This window comes from Cetorhinus maximus, chromosome 2, assembly GCF_964194155.1.
Source record: "Cetorhinus maximus chromosome 2, sCetMax3.hap1.1, whole genome shotgun sequence".
Classification (NCBI taxonomy): domain Eukaryota; kingdom Metazoa; phylum Chordata; class Chondrichthyes; order Lamniformes; family Cetorhinidae; genus Cetorhinus; species Cetorhinus maximus.
In genome coordinates this window covers 3,568,043-3,585,256 of record NC_135880.1, presented here as the reverse complement: position 1 = coordinate 3,585,256, position 17,214 = coordinate 3,568,043, and the positions used below count along the sequence as shown (strand labels likewise).

Below are 17,214 nucleotides of genomic sequence, written 5' to 3'. Positions count from 1 at the left end.
GTGCGGGGAAGTTTCAAAAAGTGACGTCAGCACAAAGGTGAGAGCTGATTGGTGAGTATTAGGTGAGTGTTTTTCTCCAGTCTTTTTTCCAGTTTTTCTCCAGTTTAAAATAGAATAAGCTAAGGAAAGGTAAGCTTTTATTTAAAGTACATAAGTAATTTAACTTTTTTTAAGTATTTAACTTAAAGTAAGGGTTTTTTTTTCAACTAGTGGCATGACAGGGCAGATCAGCCCCGTGTTATGTACCGCCTGCAACATGTGGGAAGTCCTAGACGCTCCTTGCGCTCTGATTGACCACGTGTGTAGGAAGTGCCACCAGCTGAAGCTACTTGAGCTCCAGGTTTTGGAGCTTAAGCGGCAGCTGGAGGCACTGAGGTACATCCGCGAGGCTGAGAGTTTCGTGGATAGCAACTTTTTAGGCTTATGGAAGTGCAGACAGAGAGGGAATGGGCAACCATCAGTTGGAAGAAAGGTGTCAGGCAGGTAGTCAGGAAATCCCCAGGGTGCATCTCGCTCGAGAACCATTTTTCTGAGTTAGAAAATGGTGAGAGTGATGGTTCCTCTGGGGAGTGCAGCCACGTTAATGGCACTGTGAGTGGCTCAGCTGCACAGGGGGGGAGGAAAAAGAGGGGAAGAGCAATAGTGGTAGGAGACTCGATCGTAAGGGGAACAGACAGGCATTTCTGCGGCCGTAGACGTGACTCCAGGATGGTGTGTTGCTTCCCTGGTGCCAGGGTCAAGGATGTCACTGAACGGCTGCAGGGCATTCTAAAGGGGGAGGGCAAACAGACACAGATCGTGGTACATATTGCTACCAACGACATAGGTAGAAAGAGGGATGAAGCCCTGCAAGCAGAATTTAGGGAGCTGGGAAACAGATTAAAAAACAGGACCTCAAAGGTAGTAATCTCTGGATTACTTCCGGTGCCACTCGCTAGTGAGTATAGAAATAGGAGGTTAGTCCAGATGAATGCGTGGCTGGAGAGGTGGTACAGGAGGGAGGGTTTTAGATTTCTGGGACATTGGGACCGTTTCTGGGGTTGGTGGGACCTGTACAAGGCGGACGGGTTGCGCCTGAACCGGAATGGGAACTACATCCTTGCGGGGAGGTTGGCGAGTGCTGTTGGAGAGAGTTTAAACTAACTTGGCAGGGGGATGGGATCCTGAGAGGAGGTTCAGCAGGGGGAGATGTACAGCCAAAATTAGAAGAGAGAGCAAGTGAATCTGGAAGGCATAGAAATTATAGGCCAGTTAAAGCACAAGGGAGTTTGGCAAGGTTGGATGGTTTTTATTTTAATGCAAGGAGTGTGACTAATAAGGCAGATGAGTTGAGGGCACAAGTTAACACATGGAAGAATGATGTAATTGCTGTCACAGAGACATGGTTGAGAGAGGGCAGGATTGCCAGCTCAATATTACAGGATATAGGGTCTTCAGGTGAGACAGGGAGGAGGTAAAAGAGGAGGGGGTTTCGCAATATTGATCAAGAAATCAATTACAGCATTAAGGAGGGATGAATCTTAGAGGGCTCCTCAAATGAAGCCATATGGGTAGAAAAACAAAAAAAGGAGTAGTCACATTGCTGGGAGTGTACTATAGGCCTCCACACAGTCAGAGAGAAATAGAAGAGCAGATATGTAGGCAAATTTCAGAGAAGTGTAAAAATAATAGGGTAGTAATAGTGGGGGATTTCAACTTCCCCAACATTAACTGGGTTAGTCATAGTGTGATTGATTTAGAGGGAGCGGAATTCTTAAAATGCATCCAGGAGAGATGCATCCAATAGAAGGTCCTACAAGAGAGGGGGTGGTCCTGGACTTAATTTTAGGGAATGAAGCCGGGCAAGTCGTAGAGGTATCAGTGGGGGAGCATTTTGCAGGTAGTGATCATAACTCCGTTAGATTCAAGGTTGTTATGGAAAAGGTCAAGGATGGGCCAGAAATCAGTTCTAAATTGGGGGAAGGCCGATTTTAATAAGATCAGATATGATTTGGCCAGAATGGACTAGGAGCAGCTAATTTTAGGTAAATCTGCGTCAGAGCAGTGGGACTCATTCAAGAAAGAAACAGGGAGAGTACAGGGCCAACATATTCCAGTAAAGACAAAGGATGGGACCAACAAATCCAGGGAACCCTGGATGTCGAGGGATGTATAGGATTGGATAAAGAGAAAAAGGGAGGCTTATGGCAGATACCGAGGGCTCAAAACACCGGAAGCCCTAGAGGAGTATAGAATGTGTAGGGGGAACTTAAAAAGGAAATTAGGAGAGCAAAAATGGGGAATGGGAAAACATTGGCAGGTAAAATAAAGGAAAATCCAAAGTTATTTTACAAGTACATTAAGGGTAAAAGGATAACTAGGGAAAGAGTAGGGCACTTTAAGGACCATAGTGGTAATTTGTATGTGGAGCCGGAAGACATAGGTAGGGTTCTAAATGAATACTTTGTGTCAGTGTTCACAAGTGAGAGGGACGACGTGGGTATGGAAATCAGGCAGAAGGACTGTGATATAATTAAAGAAATTAGCACAGAAAGGGAGGAAGTTCTAAGTGGTCTGGCAGGCTTAAAAGTAGATAAATCTCCAGGCCCAGATGAAATGTATCCCAGGCTGTTGAGTGAGGCAAGGGAGGAGATAGCAGGGGCGCTGGCAATAATTTTCAAAACTCTCTGGCCACAGGAGAGGTGCCAGAGAACTGGAGGACAGCCAATGTGGTACCGTTATTCAAGAAGGGAGGAAGGGATAAACCAGGGAACTACAGGCCAGTCAGTCTAACCTCAGTGGTGGGGAAACTATTGGAAGCAATTCTGGGAGGCAGAATTAATCTACACTTGGAGAGGCAGGGATTAATCAAGGACAGTCAGCATGGTTTTGTTAAGGGGAGGTCATGTCTGACCAATTTGATTGAATTTTTCGAAGAGGTGACCAGGTGTGTAAATGAGGGCAATGCATTTGACGTAGTCTACATGGGCTTCAGCAAGGCTTTTGATAAGGTCCCGCATGGGAGACTGATAACGAAGGTAAGAGCCCATGGGATCCATGACAATTTGGCAAATTGGATCCAGAATTGGCTGAGTGGCAGGAAGCAGAGGGTGATGGTTGAGGAGTGTTTTTGTGACTGGATTCCTGTATCCAGTGGGGTTCCACAGGGATCGGTGTTGGGTATCTTGCTGTTTGTGGTATATATAAACGATTTAGACTTGAATGGAGGAGGGTTGATCAGTAAGTTCGCGGATGACACGAAAATTGGTGGGGTGGCAAATAGTGAGGAGCGTAGCCTTAGATTACAGGAGGATATAGACGGGCTGGTCGGATGGGCTGATCAGTGGCAAATGAGATTTAATCAGGATAAGTGTGAGGTGATGCACTTGGGCAGGACAAACAAGGCATGGGAATACACGATGAATGGTAGGACCCTGGGAAGTACCGAGGATCAGAGGGACCTTGGTGTGCATGTCCTCCGGTCCCTTAAGTTAGCGGGACAGGTAGATAAGATGGTTAAGAAGGCATATTGGATACTTCCCTTTATTAGTCGAGGCATAGAATATAAGAGCAGGGAGGTTATGCTGGAACTGTATAAAATGCTGGTTAGGCCACAGCTAGAGTATTGCAAGCAGTTCTGGAATCCGCATTATTGGAAGATGTGATTGCACTAGAGAGAGTGCAGAGGAGATTTACCAGGATGTTGCCTGGGCTGGAGAGTTTTAGTTATGAGGAGAGTTTGGATAGACTGGGGTTATTTTCCCTGGAGCAGAGGAGATTGAGGGAGGTCATGATTGAGGTGTATAAAATTATGAGGGGCATAGATAGGGTAAACATGTAGGAACTTTTCCCCTTGGTGGAGGGATCAATAACCAGGGGGCATAGATTTAAGGTAAGGGGCAGGAGGTTTAGAGGGGATGTGAGGAAGAATTTTTTCACCCAGAGGGTGGTGGGAATCGGGAACTCACTGCCTGAGAGGGTGGTAGAGGCAGAAACCCTCATAACATTTAAGGGGTATTTGGATGTGCACTTGCGAGGCCATGGCATACAAGGCTATTGGCCTAGTGCTGGAAAATGGGATTAGAATAGTTAGGTACTTGTTTGACCGGCACAGACTCGATGGGCCGAAGGGCCTTTTTCTGTGCTGCAGACCGCTATGACTCTATGAGCTGCCTCAGGGAGCTGCAGACCTCCACAGAATAAAAGCCCAAAAATGCTGCAAAAAATGTCCATGCAGCAAATCAAGCAGCTGAACATAAGAACATAAAAAACAGGAGCAGGAGTAGGCCATTCGGCCCCTCAAGCCTGCCCCACTATTCAATAAGACCATAGCTGATCTGCCCCAGGCCTCAACTCCCCTTTCGCGCCAGCTCCTCATAGCCCTCAACTCCCAGATATTTCTTTCTATTTTAAATCCTAACGGAGATTTCATCCCGAGGTTTCATCAAAAGTGTAAAGGCCGTCTATCTGATTGGCCCGTCTGCCAACCATAAAGTTGGACAGACCATGAAAAATCGCTGACAATTGCGCCGTTAATTGGTGTTTTCTTGATTTTATCTGTCAATATCTTTTCATGCCCTCTCTTTGGTTTCCTAATTTCATTTTTTTAACTTAACCCCTTTGCTATCTGTGCTGCTTTGAGCTTCCTGCAGCATTGAGTTCTGAGCATTTGCCTTTTCCCACCCTGTATGCTCCTTGACATCCAGTGGCTCCAGATTTAAGGCTCCCATCCTTTTTCTCTGTGAGAACTCATTTGTTTTGAACCCTCATTGTCTCAAACTTGAATGCCTCCCACTCCTCTGACACCACTAAAGCCCCAGATAATTCAGCGTGTCAACATGTTTGATGAGTGTGTCTTTGTGCTCGGTGAGTGTGGACTAACTGTTTGTTTATTCGATCAGGCACATGACACTGATGCACAGTCTCTTGGCGGGTTTCTCGAGGGCATTGGATGGATTCTTCGGGAAGTTGGGAGATTGTGAACCACCAGCTGAGACTTGGCGGTGCAGGGGACCATCCTTTGGGAAATGGTGTTAGATCCAAGCAGCTCAGCTAACCTGAAACCCCACTTCCAACAGGATAACTTGCTTGTGGTACACCCATTGTATCCCAAAGAAGTGGCTGAATACTACCAAAGGTGAATACCACTTCTCTGATGTACTGGTCATCGATCAATCTTTTTTTTATCTACATTGATTTTCCTCTTGGGCTGCATTCTGAAGTAGTACAGAGAAATATTCCTGGTGGGTTTTTTGCTGCCATTATGTTCTGTTCCTTTGGGCAGTATTTATCTGCAGGGTGATGCTAATATAATGTATTCTATGGCATTAATACGTAGCTCCAATGGTGTGGAGGGCCACAGGCCTGATTTCCATTTCCCTCATTTCCCACACTGATGCGAGGCTTTAGTTGGAGGTCAGACATCTTTACCTCAGGGCACAGCAAATTTGGGAAGAGTGCAATTACCTTGGCCCCCAGGAGAGTGCCTTTGTCCACACAGCCATGGAGTGGAATAGAGGAATTCAGAAACTCAGAAAAGGGCTCTGCATTTTAACTGTGCTGTGGTAACTCCTTTGAGTAGGAGGTCATGAGGTGCAGTGGGTAGCATCCCTGCCCTTAAGCCAGAAGCTCTGGGTTCGAGCCCCATCCCAGGACACGATGACCCAGGAGGGTGACAGAGGTTGTGTTAAACCCTTCCAACACACGCCAATGGCAGGTGGTAAGAGCGGGAGGGATTCCTGGTTGGCCATGTGATGGAAAGAACGTTGGAACCTCCACCATCACTATCCATAGCTCTAGACTACAACATGCTCGTGCACGTTTCCTTAGCAACTCAGACTCCCTGAGTGACCCGTAACACAACACCTCTCTTCCTTTCAGTCAGCAGGAATTCACACTGTCTTCAGGATCTACACTTGCAGTTTACTAAATCTCTGTTTAATTTACACAGTGAAATATGTCTTCAATAAAATGAACTGTGGGATAAAAAAGCCTCTTCAATCTTCTTTCCGCTGTTTTTAATATTTGATATTCTTGTGATATTTGTGTTGTTTATTGACCAGTGGCTGGGGGAACAAGAATTGGGTCTTGTTTTCTCCCTGTGCCAAGTCTCTTCCCTCCTCTCTGCTAAATGTTCCCTTCTCCTCTTTGCCCATCCCCTCCCCACGCTCTCTGTATCCGACTTCCTACTCTGTGCCCAGCTCCCTTTCACTGCTTTCAGGATTATAATTGGTACACCTTGCCTGGCAAATCTGGTTGAATTTTTTCTTTTGAAGTGATGGGCAGGGGAGTCTCTGTGGAGGTTATTAACATGGACTTTGGGAAGTCATTTGATAAAAGTCCCTCGACAAAGAGCGTTGGCAAAGCTAAGGTTGCAGTGCACGGAATTAAAAGAAAATTATTTACCTGTTCAGGAAACTGGCTGGATTTCACCCTAGAGGCGGGTAGTGGGAGTCAGGAGATTTCCTGGCTTGGCACACCCACCTTGGGAGAAAGTGCCTCCAGAGGGGGGATTTTCATTCCAGTGGGCAGGGGCAGGTACATGTGGGAATCGAGCCCACCACCCTCGGAGAGAGTTCGGAGGCAGGCACTGGGGCTGTTGGGTGCTGAGGCAGGTTTTGATCCCATTGTAATAAAAGCAACAAAACAGAAAACAGTCACCTGGCCCTCACACCACACATCCCCTCATGCCCCACAAACTCCCCATGCCCCTCCATGCCAACCTATGCCCCTCTACTCACCACCGCCCCAACCTCAGGCCCTTCATACACTCTGTTACTGTGAGATTCCTTGTTACTGTACAATGTCATGTGTGACAAAGCTTTAAAAAAAAGTCACTCATTCATAACTTTCTTTTAAAAACTGCTTTTTCTGCAGCCCTGCAGAAGTGTCAATCGACCAGACATTTAAAATATCAATAGCAGAATCTGCAAGCACTTAAAACGTCTTTATCTTGTGTAAATAAACATGAGCAATTGAGAAATAGATCTAAGAGACAAAGCTATCAATCAAGCAACGTTTTCCATTGGGCACAGCTATATCAACAGACTAATGGATGTCCGGGCTCTCTCGACTCAGGAATCGAGTCCCAGGTGCCATTTATACAGGTCCACAAAGTCCCCCCAACTCTGCAAAAAAATCCAGCCCGCAGAGTAGGGGTAATGGGCAGGAACTAACTAGTGATGGCCCACAAGAATCATCATGGCATAGTGGTATACTCACTGGACTAGTGATTGAGAGACCCAGGGTAATGCTCTGGAGACCCCGGTTTGAATCCTGCCACGGCAGAGGGTGAAATTTGGATTTGATAAAAATTCAACGATTGTTGTAAAAGCCCATCTGGTTCACTAATGCCCTTTAGGGAAAGAAATCTGCTATCCTTACCTGGTCTGGCCTACATGTGACTCTATGTTGACTCCTAAATGCTCTCTGAAATGGTCCAGCAAGCCACTCAATTGTATCAAACTGCGACAAAGCCTCAAAAAAGGAATGAAATCGGATGGACTACCTGGCATTGACCTAGGCACTGGCAGCAACAACAACCCTGCAAAGTCCTCCTAACATCTGGGGGCAAAAATTGGGAGAGCTGTCTCACAGACTAGTCAAGCAATAGCCTGACATAGTCATCCTCATGGAATCATTCCTTACAGATAATGTCCCAGATGCCAGCATCCCTGGGTCCCACTGGCAGGGCAGACCCAGCAGAGGTGGCAGCACAGTGGTGTACAGTCAGGAGGGAGTTGTCCTGGGCATCCTCAACATTGACTCCGGACCCCATGAAGTCTCAAGGTATCAGGAGATGAAGTCCTGCCTTTACATTGAGGATACCCTCTATTGTGTTGTGTGGCACTACCACCGTGCTAAATAGGATAGATTTTGAACAGATCTAGCAACTCAAGACTGGGCATCCATGAGGAACTGTGGGCCATCAGCAGCAGCAGAATTGTACTCAACCACAATCTGTAACCTCATGGCCCGGCATAACCCCCACTCTACCATTACCATCAAGCCAGGGGATAAATCCTGGTTCAATGGAGAGGGCAGAAGCAGCACCAGGCATACCTAAAAATGAGGTGTCAACTTTGGCGAAGCTATAACACAGGACAACTTGTGTGCCAAACAGCATAAGCAGCAAGTGATAGAGCTAAGCGATCCCACAACCAACGGATCAGATCTAAGCTCTGCAGTCCTGCCACATCCAGTTGTGAATGATGGTGGACAATTAAACAGCTCACTGGAGGAGGTGTCTCCACAAATATCCCCACCCTCAATGATGGAGGAGCCCAGCACATCAGTGCAAAAGATAAGGCTGAACCATTTGCAACAATCTTCAGCCAGAAGTGCCGAGTAGATGATCCATCTTGGCCTCCTCCGGAGGTCCCCAGCATCACAGATGCCAGTCTTCATCCTCAGATACTGAAGCAGTCCATGTCCAAATGCAGCAAGACCTGGACAATATCCAGGCTTGGGCTGACAAGTGGCAAGTAACATTCCCACCACACAAGTGTCAGGCAATGACTATCTCCTGTAAGAGAGAATCTAACCATTGCCCCTTCACATTCAATAACATTACCATCACTGAATCCCCCACTATCAACATCCTGAGGGTTACTATTGACCAGAAACTGAACTGGACTAGCCATATAAATACTGTGGCTACAAGAGCAGTTCAGAGACTAGGAATCGTGTGATGAGTAACCCACCTCCTGACTCCCCAAAGCCTGTCCACCATCTACAAGGCACAAGTCAGGAGTGTGATGGAATACTCCCCACTTGCCTGGATGAGAGCAGCTCCCACAACACTCAAGAAGCTTGACACTGTCCAGGACAAAGCAGCCGCTTGATTGGCACCCCATCCACAAACATTCACTCCCTCCACCACCGACACACAGTAGCAGCAGTGTGTACCATCTACAAGATGCACTGCAGGAATTCACCAAGGCTCCTTAGACAGCACCTCCTTTCAAGGCTCCTTCCAAACCCACAACCATCATCGTCTAGAAGGACAAGGGCAGCAGACACATGGGAACACCACCGCCTGGAAGTTCCCCTCCAAGTCACTCACCATCCTGACTTGGAAATATATCACCGTTCCTTCACTGTCACTGGGTCAAAATCCTGGAACTCCGTTCATAACAGCACTGTGGGTGTACCTACACCACATGGACTGCAGCGGTTCAAGAAGGCAGCTCACCACCTTCTCAAGGGCAATTAGGGATTGGCAATAAATGCTGGCCCAGCCAGCGAAGCCCACATCCCATGAATGAATTTTAAAAAAACATCTTCGATAATGGAACAGAAAGTGACATTTCCAAATTTCCTGATGACACAAATGTAGGCTGGGTATTGTGAACAGTGTAGGTGGAATTGTAAGATTAAAGTGATATTGATGGGTTAATTGAATGGGCCAAACTGCGGCAAATGGATGGCAAAGCTAAGACAATCCACTTTAGATTTGAACAGGATAGAACATGGTGGAGCTCCATAGAGGCTTGCAGTCCAGAAACACCAACCATTAAAATGTCATAAACAGGTACAGAAAATAATCAAAAAGGGTCATGGAGTTCTGACTTGTTTGACCAGAGTACAAGTGGGCAGATATCATTCTTCAGATAAGCCAGGCTGTGGTTAGACGATACCTGGAGCAGTTCCAGGCACCACACCTTAGGAAGTTTTAATGAGGTAATAGTAAGGGCTGATGAGGATCAGACGGTTGATATGGTTACAATTGAATTTAACAAAGGGCATTTGATAATGTGTCACATGACAGGCTTGTCAGCAAAGTTAAAGGCCATGGAATAAAAGGGACAGTGGCGGCGTAGGTATGAAATGGTCTGAGTGATGGGAAATAGGTGTGGTGAACAGTTGTGTTTTGAGCTGGAGGAGCGTATATAGTGGGATTCCTCAGGGGTCAGTATTGGGACCCCTGCTTTTCTTGATATATATTAATGACCTGGACTTGGCTGTACAGGGCACAATTTCAAAATTAGCGGATGATACAAAACTGGGAAATATTGTGAACTGTGAGCAGGATAATGATAGACTTTAAAAAGACAGAGACAGGCTGGTGGAGTGAGCAGACAGGTGGCAGATGAAGTTCAATGCTGAGAAATGTGAAGTGATTCATTTGGGTGGGAAGAAATTGGAGAGACGATATAAAATAAAGGGTATAATTTTAAAGGGGGTGCAGGAGCAGAGGGACCCAGTGTATACATGCATAAATCATCCAAGGTGGCCGGACAGGTTGAGAAGGTGGTTAAAAAGGAATACGGGATCCTGGTCTTTATAAATAGAGCCATTAAAGACGAAAACAGGGAGGTTATGTTGAATTGTATGAAACACTAGTCTGGCCTCAGCTGGAGTATTGTGTCCAGTTCTGGGCACTGCACTTTAGGAACAATGTGAAGGCATTGGAGACGGTGCAGAATTCATAAGAATGGTTCCGGGGATGAGGAACTTCAGTTATGAAGTTAGATTGGAGAAGTTGGGACTGTTTTCCTAAGAGAAGAGAAGGTTGAGAGGAGATCTGATAGAGGTGTTCAAAATCACAAGGGGTCTGGACAGAGTGGATAGCGAGAAACTGTTCCCATTGGTGGAAGGATCGAGAACCAGAGGGGACAGATTTAAGGTGATTGGCAAAAGAAGCAATGGAGACATCAGGAAAAACTTTTTCACACAGCGAGTGTTTAGGATATGGAATGTACGGCCTGAGAGTGTGGTGGAGGCAGGGCCAATCGAGGCTTTCAAAAGAGAATTGGTGTTATCTGAAGAGGAAAATATCTGCAGGGCTACGGAGAAAAAGCAGGTTAGTGGGACGAGGTCAATTGCTCTGGCAGAGATCCGGCACAAGCATGATGGGCTGAATGGCCTCATTCTGCGCTACAAGCATTCTCTGATTCCAGATTGAGAAAGCCTATTTCTGCTAGTTGGTGAGTTTATGCCAGGGGTACAGTGTAAAAATTAGACCTTTCAGGAATGAGATTAGGGAAGTTTTCTCCCAGAGTGGCGAAAGTTTGAAACTCTTACACAAGCAGCAATGGATGACCGATCAGTTGTTAATTTTAAAATTTAGATTGGCAGAATTTTGTGAGCTGATGGTACTATGGATATGGGACAAAGTTGGGCTTGTGGAGTTAGGTTGCACATCAGCCATGATCTCATTGAATGGCAGAACAGGCTGGAGGGACCAAATGGCCTCCTTCTGTTCCTGTGTTCTCGTGCCCTGTGATGGCTAGTACAACTAATGTGGCTAGTATGGGGGAGGGGATGGTGTAGTCCCTGGACTAGTAATCCAGAGATGTGGGGTAATGCTCTTGGCACCTGGGTTCAAATCCCATCACAGCAGATGGTAAAATTTAGATTCAGTAAAAGTCTGGAATATAAAGTCTAATGATGACCATGAAACCATTGTCGATTGTTGTAAAAACCCACCTGGTTCACTAATGTCCCTTTAGGGAAGGAAATCTGCAGCCCTTACCTGGTCTGGCCTACATGTGACTCCAGACCCACAGCAATGTGGTTGACACTCAAATGACCTCTGAATAAGGGCAATTAGGGATGGGCAATAAATGCTGGCCTAGCCAGCGACATCTGCATCCAATAAATAAAAAAAACTGTGTTTGAAATGTTCACCCCTCCGTTTTGTCTGTAATATATGGTTGGAGTGATTGGAGTTTCATGCAGGTGTATGGATTGTGTTATCGGTTCTTATTTACCTGAGAGAGAACAGAAAAACAGGAAGAGCAAAGAAAGGCGGTAGCTTAGAGAAGGGATCCCCTGGAAGTACTGTACCATTATCTGATTGGAGGAGGCAGCTTTTAGACACAGGGCCTCTATTTTCAGAGGCTATTGACACTGCCAATATGTGTCCGAAATTCAGTGGAGTGTCCGAAACTCTCAACATCTGATTTTCCCCTCAGTTTTTTGGGTTGATTTTTGGACACTGACAGGTGACCCGCTCATTTCAATTGCTTTCACAGCCCGTGCGTGTGGTTCACAGATCGCGGGCTTTACTGACCTTTTCACCTCCTGAGAGGAAGAATTGCAACTCCCCTTTGTCCAAACTGTAACTGAAACAAACCTCTAGAACATTTGATGCAATCTCACATCCCCCATCCTTAATTGTTGGCATGAAAATTCCGTAAAACCTATCGTATTCCTGTCGCATTCTGAGATCCACACTCAGTCCATGCGCCGCCATATGAACACACTCGACCTCTCCCTCCAGCAGCACCGCCGCACCCTTTTTCAAAGCTGCGCGTGCCCCCAGTTTCATTTTATTCTTCGTCTCATCCGACGCCTCAACAAGAAACTTTTTCTCTTTCTCTCAAGTGCTAAGGAGCGCAAGCTCCAACAACTCATCGACACCAACACCCATCTAGGACCCTCCACCCCTGCCTGTCCCTCCGTCCCCACCCCATCTTCCAATCCCAGCCCCGGCCGTGTATTCACTATACCCCCTGACCTTCCCCTCTGCAACGCTGAACGTTCAGTGCTCAGCAAAGGACTTTGTTTCATACCCTTACGCCCTCATCTCAATGAATTTCGGGCTCAGCAGGGTGACGGGGAGAAGATGGGAGAATGGCACTAGGTGAGTTGCTCATTCGAGGAGCTGGCACAGACATGATGGGCTGAATGGCCTCCTTCTGCGCTGTAACAGTTGTGTGAAATTTTTGGAGTATGAATTGTGTGTTATGACCATGTTAGGCCACATGATGGTGATGTGAGATTTAATATGAGGCAACTGGCTTCAGTAAAATCAGCTGAGGAACGAAACAACAACTCTCCTTGGCAACTAACCAGTCAGCAGGGGAATCTGAGTGACTCCCGACTCTGCACCATTTTGAATTATGTGGAACTAAGTTTCATGCAGCAGCTGTAGGTTTTGTTGATGCCTATATATAAAAACCACAGTGTAAACAATTAATAGCGCCGCTCAGAAAGGGCATGCGCCTTATCCAAAATAGAGCCCTGATTTCAGAAACCCTGCCCCTGGACCCGGCACCCAACATTTTCACCAGGGGGCGGGGGGGGTGGTTTGTGGGGGAGGTGGAGGGGGGATGTGTCGTACTTTCGACACGCTCAGGTCACAGGGGCAGGGACATCGTGACAACTGGCAGCTGCCTTCGGTCAGTTGTGATTTGCGTCACCCAGGTTTCTGAAACAGAACTTGTGGACTTTACACTTTTCAGGAGAAGGTCCAAACTTACTGGAGCTCTTTAGGGAGCTCAGGTACCCTCTTGGAGAGCGTTAAAAAAATTAAGCAAGTCCCACAGAACTTCAACAACTTCAATCTGTGTGTGCCTGCGTCTGTGTGTGTGTGTGAGTGTTTGTGTGTGTGAGTTTGTCAATGTTTGTGTGAGTTTGTGTGTGTGTGTGCACGTATATGTGTTTGTGCGTGTGTGAGAGTATGTGTGATTATCTGCCTGTGCCTGTGCGTGAGTATGTGTGCGTGTGTGTGTGTGTGTGTTGGAGTTTGTGAATGTTTGTGTGTGAGTGTGTGTATGTAAGTGAGAGTGTGTGTGTGAGAGAGTGTCTGTGTTTGTGAGTGTGTTCTACGTCTATGTGTGTGTCTATAAGTGCTTGTGTGAGTGTGTGTGTGTGTGTTCTGTGTTTGTGAATGTGTTTTTGTGTTTGTGTGTGTGAGTGTATGTGTTTGTAAGTATGTGTGTGTGTGAGCATTTGTGGCTGTGAGTGTGTCCATGTGTGTGTGTGTTTGTCTGTGTGAGCATTTGTGTTTGTGAGTGTGTGTGTATGATTGCGTGTGTGTTTGTGTGTTGTGTTTTTGAGTGTGTGCATGTGTGAATGTTTGTGTGAGTGTCTGTGTGTGAGTATGTGTGTGTATGTATGTTTGTATGTGTGTTTGAATTTGAGTGTTAGTGTGTGAGTGTGTGTGACTGTGTGTGAGTGTGCGAGAGAGAGAGTGTGTGTGTTTGTGGGTATGTTCTGTGTTTGTGAGTGTGTTTTTGTGAGTGAGTTTGTGAGTGTGTGTGTGAGTGTTTGTGTGTGAGTGTGTGTGTATGTCTGTGTGTTTGTGAGTATCTGTATGTGTGTGTGTGAGCATTTGTGTCTGTAAGTGTGTTTGTGTGTGTGTGTTTTTGAGTGTTTGTGTGTGTGTGTATGTCTGTGTGTTTGTGAGTGTCTGTATGTGTGTGTGAGCATATGTGGCTGTGAGTGTGTTTGTGTGTGTGTGAGCATTTGTGTCTGTATGTGTGTGCACATGTGCGTTTGTGTGTGTGAGCATTTGTGTTTGTAAGCGTCTGTGTGAATGCATGTGTGTTTATGAGTGTGTTTTTGTGTTTTTGAGTGTGTGCATGTGTTTGTGTGTGAATGTTTGTGTGCGTGTCTGTGTGTGTCTGTGTGTGAGTACATGTGTGTGTATGTTTGTATGTGTGTTTGAATTTGAGTGTTTGTGTGTGTGACTGTGAGTGAGTGTGTGAGAGAGAGAGAGTGTGTGTGTTTGTGAGTATGTTCTATGTCTACGTGTATGTCTATGAGTGCTTGTGTGAGCGTGTGCGTGTATGTTCCGTGTTTGTGAGTGTGTTTGTGTGTGTGTGTTTGTGAGTGTTTGTGTACCTGTGAGTGCTCGTGTGAGTGTGTTTTTGAGTGTTTGTGTGTGTGTGTGTGTGCATGTGTGTGTATGTCTGTGAGTGTGAGTGTCTGTGTTTGTGTGTGCATGTGTGTGTGTGCTTGTGTGTCTGTGAGTGTGTGAGCATTTGTGTCTGTGTGTGTTTGTGTACGTGTGTGAGAATTTGTGTTTGTGAGTGTGTTTTTGAGTGTGTGCATATGTTTGTGTGTAAATGTTTGTGTGTGTCCGTGTGTGAATATATGTGTGTGTATGTTTGTATGTGTTTGAATTTGAATGTTTGTGTGTGTGACTGTGTGTGAGTGAGTGTGTGAGAGAGAGAGTGTGTGTGTCTGTGAGTATGTTTTATGTCTACGTGTGTGTCTATGAGTGCTTGTGAGAGCATGAGTGTGTTTGTGTGTATGTTCTGTTTGTGAGTGTGTTTTTGTGAGTGTGTTTGTGAGTGTGTGTGTATGTGCGTCTGTGAGTGCTTGTGTGAGCGTATTTTTTTGAGTGTTTGTGTGTGTGTGAGTGTGTGTGTGTGTTTTGTGAAAATAGATGTTTTGTTTATATTTTTGGGAAAATGGTGGTATTCTGTAAAGAAGAGTGTGCGTGCTTGTATATACCCATGATTGATTAATCTGGGGGAAGGTTGATAGAAACAGCTTGTCTATGGGAACTGAGATGAAATGTAAAGGTAGCTACATGCATGCATTTGTAATGAGAGGCTATGGTGAAGTTGGAATTACAAGTAAATAGGTTGGGTTTTAAGATTTGTATTAGGTGATAGGTAAGGACCTGACTTTTCAGCTGCTAAATTTCAAAGGGAGTTTAAGGGACTTTTATAACATACAAATATTTCATAAGCAAACAAGGGAAGGTTATTAAATTTTATTTGACCCGAAAGGGGAGGCAATAGGGAAACATGAAAAATTTTTATGTTTTTGAAAAGTTGAGTTCAAAGAGGTGCTAAAGGAGTCTGGGATGAAAGGGGAAAAGGATATTTAAGGAAAGATGTTGAGTTGTTGGCTGTGTGGGGAGATTAAAGGGGAAAAGGATATTTAAGGAAAGATGTTGAGTTGTTGGCCGTGTGGGGAGATGTCCTGAGACCAGCTCTGTGCTGAGAAAAATTGTGAATTTGAAGCAACCATCCAGTTTCAAGCCAGAAAGGTCCTTGTTTTCAGAAAGCAGTCTGTTTCTGAACTTCCTTCGGTTCCATAGCAGAGTGGAAGACAGTGAGAAGTCGTGTGGAATACTTTATTAAAATAGCAGCAGTTTTTTCCTTAGGTAATATTACTGGATTTTTGTGGTTCAAAATCTATAAGGGAGCTGCTGTCAAGTAGTTTACTTGTGTGCTCTGACAAAGCGTGTGTTTTTGAGGGGAATGTTTTGCAAGACTGTTTCAATTGTGTAATTTTAATCTTGTGTGTTTAAGTTTTTTTCACTTCTTGTTAATAAATCATTTAATTTTAAAATCCTAAAAGTGTTATTGGGATTTCATGCTTCTGGGATCAGTAGATTTCCCTTTGTTTTCAAAATACAAAAAAAAAGTGATGACCAGTAAGACAAGTTAAGAGCTGACCAGTTGGGAGAAGAGTCATATCGGACTCGAAACGTTAACTCTGTTTCTCTCTCCACAAATTCTGCCAGACCTGCTGAATTTTTCCAGCATTTTCTATTTTTATTTCAGATTTCCAGCATTCACAGTATTTTGTTTTCATTTCCTCAAGTACAGGGGCTATTGACTGCACCCACGTCACCATATGGACACCAACTCATCAACCTGTTCACCATCTACAAGGCACAAGTCAGGAGTGTGATGGAATACTCTCCACTTGCCTGGATGAGTGCAGCTCCAACAACACTTAAGAAGCTCGATACCATCCAGAACAAAGCAGCCAGCTTGATTGGCACCCCATCCACAAACATTCACTCCCTCCACCACCGACGCACAGTAACAGCAGTGTGTACCATCTACAAGATGCACTGCAGGAATTCACCAAGGCTCCTTCGGCAGCACCTTCCAAACCCACGTCCACTACCATCTAGAAGGACAAGGGCAGCAGATAGATGGGAACACCACCACCGGGAAGTTCCCCTCCAAGCCACTCACCATCCTGACTTGGAAATATATCGCCGTTCCTTCACTGTCGCTGGGTCAAAATCCTGGAACTCCCTCCCTAACAGCACTGTGGGTGTACCTACACCACATGGACTGCAGCAGTTCAAGAAGGCAGCTCACCACCACCTTCTCAAGGGCAATTAGGGATGGGCAATAAATGCTGGCTTAGCCAGCGAAGCCCACATCCCATGAATGAATAAAAAAAAAACATAATAAACTTTTCACATGAAATCCTTAGGGAAATGCCCAACCTGAACAAGAGAGAAAACTAGCAGCACATACAGATAGTCAGCACCATCCTCATGCCTGAAACTAGGATTATCAGAACCCTTGGCCTCAACATACTGAACAAATAGACCTCGAGAAGCCCTTCACCAGTTGGACCCTGCACAGGTATGTTTGTGGCTGCTAATGGGTTGGCACAGACGTCATCCTGTGCCCACTCACACCATGCCCACCATGCTGAGAGTGCCAATAGGAAGCAGCACTTTACACTCAATCCCTACAGATATGATTGTATGTGCTAACAGTACTGCAGCTAATGCACATT

General features: G+C 45.6%; 1 protein-coding gene across 2 annotated transcripts in view; it reads left to right on the top strand.

Annotated features, from left to right (window-relative positions):
• Window positions 1-5,963, top strand: part of fbxo4 (F-box protein 4) — a 32,298-nt gene extending 26,335 nt beyond the window's left edge. For both annotated transcript variants that reach the window (XM_078560231.1, XM_078560221.1), the window contains exon 7: window positions 4,881-5,963. In XM_078560231.1, the coding sequence (XP_078416357.1) occupies window positions 4,881-4,961 (81 nt within the window). In that variant the 3' untranslated portion in view covers window positions 4,962-5,963. The remainder of the gene's footprint in view (window positions 1-4,880) is intronic.
• The last annotated feature ends 11,251 nt before the right edge of the window (window positions 5,964-17,214 follow it).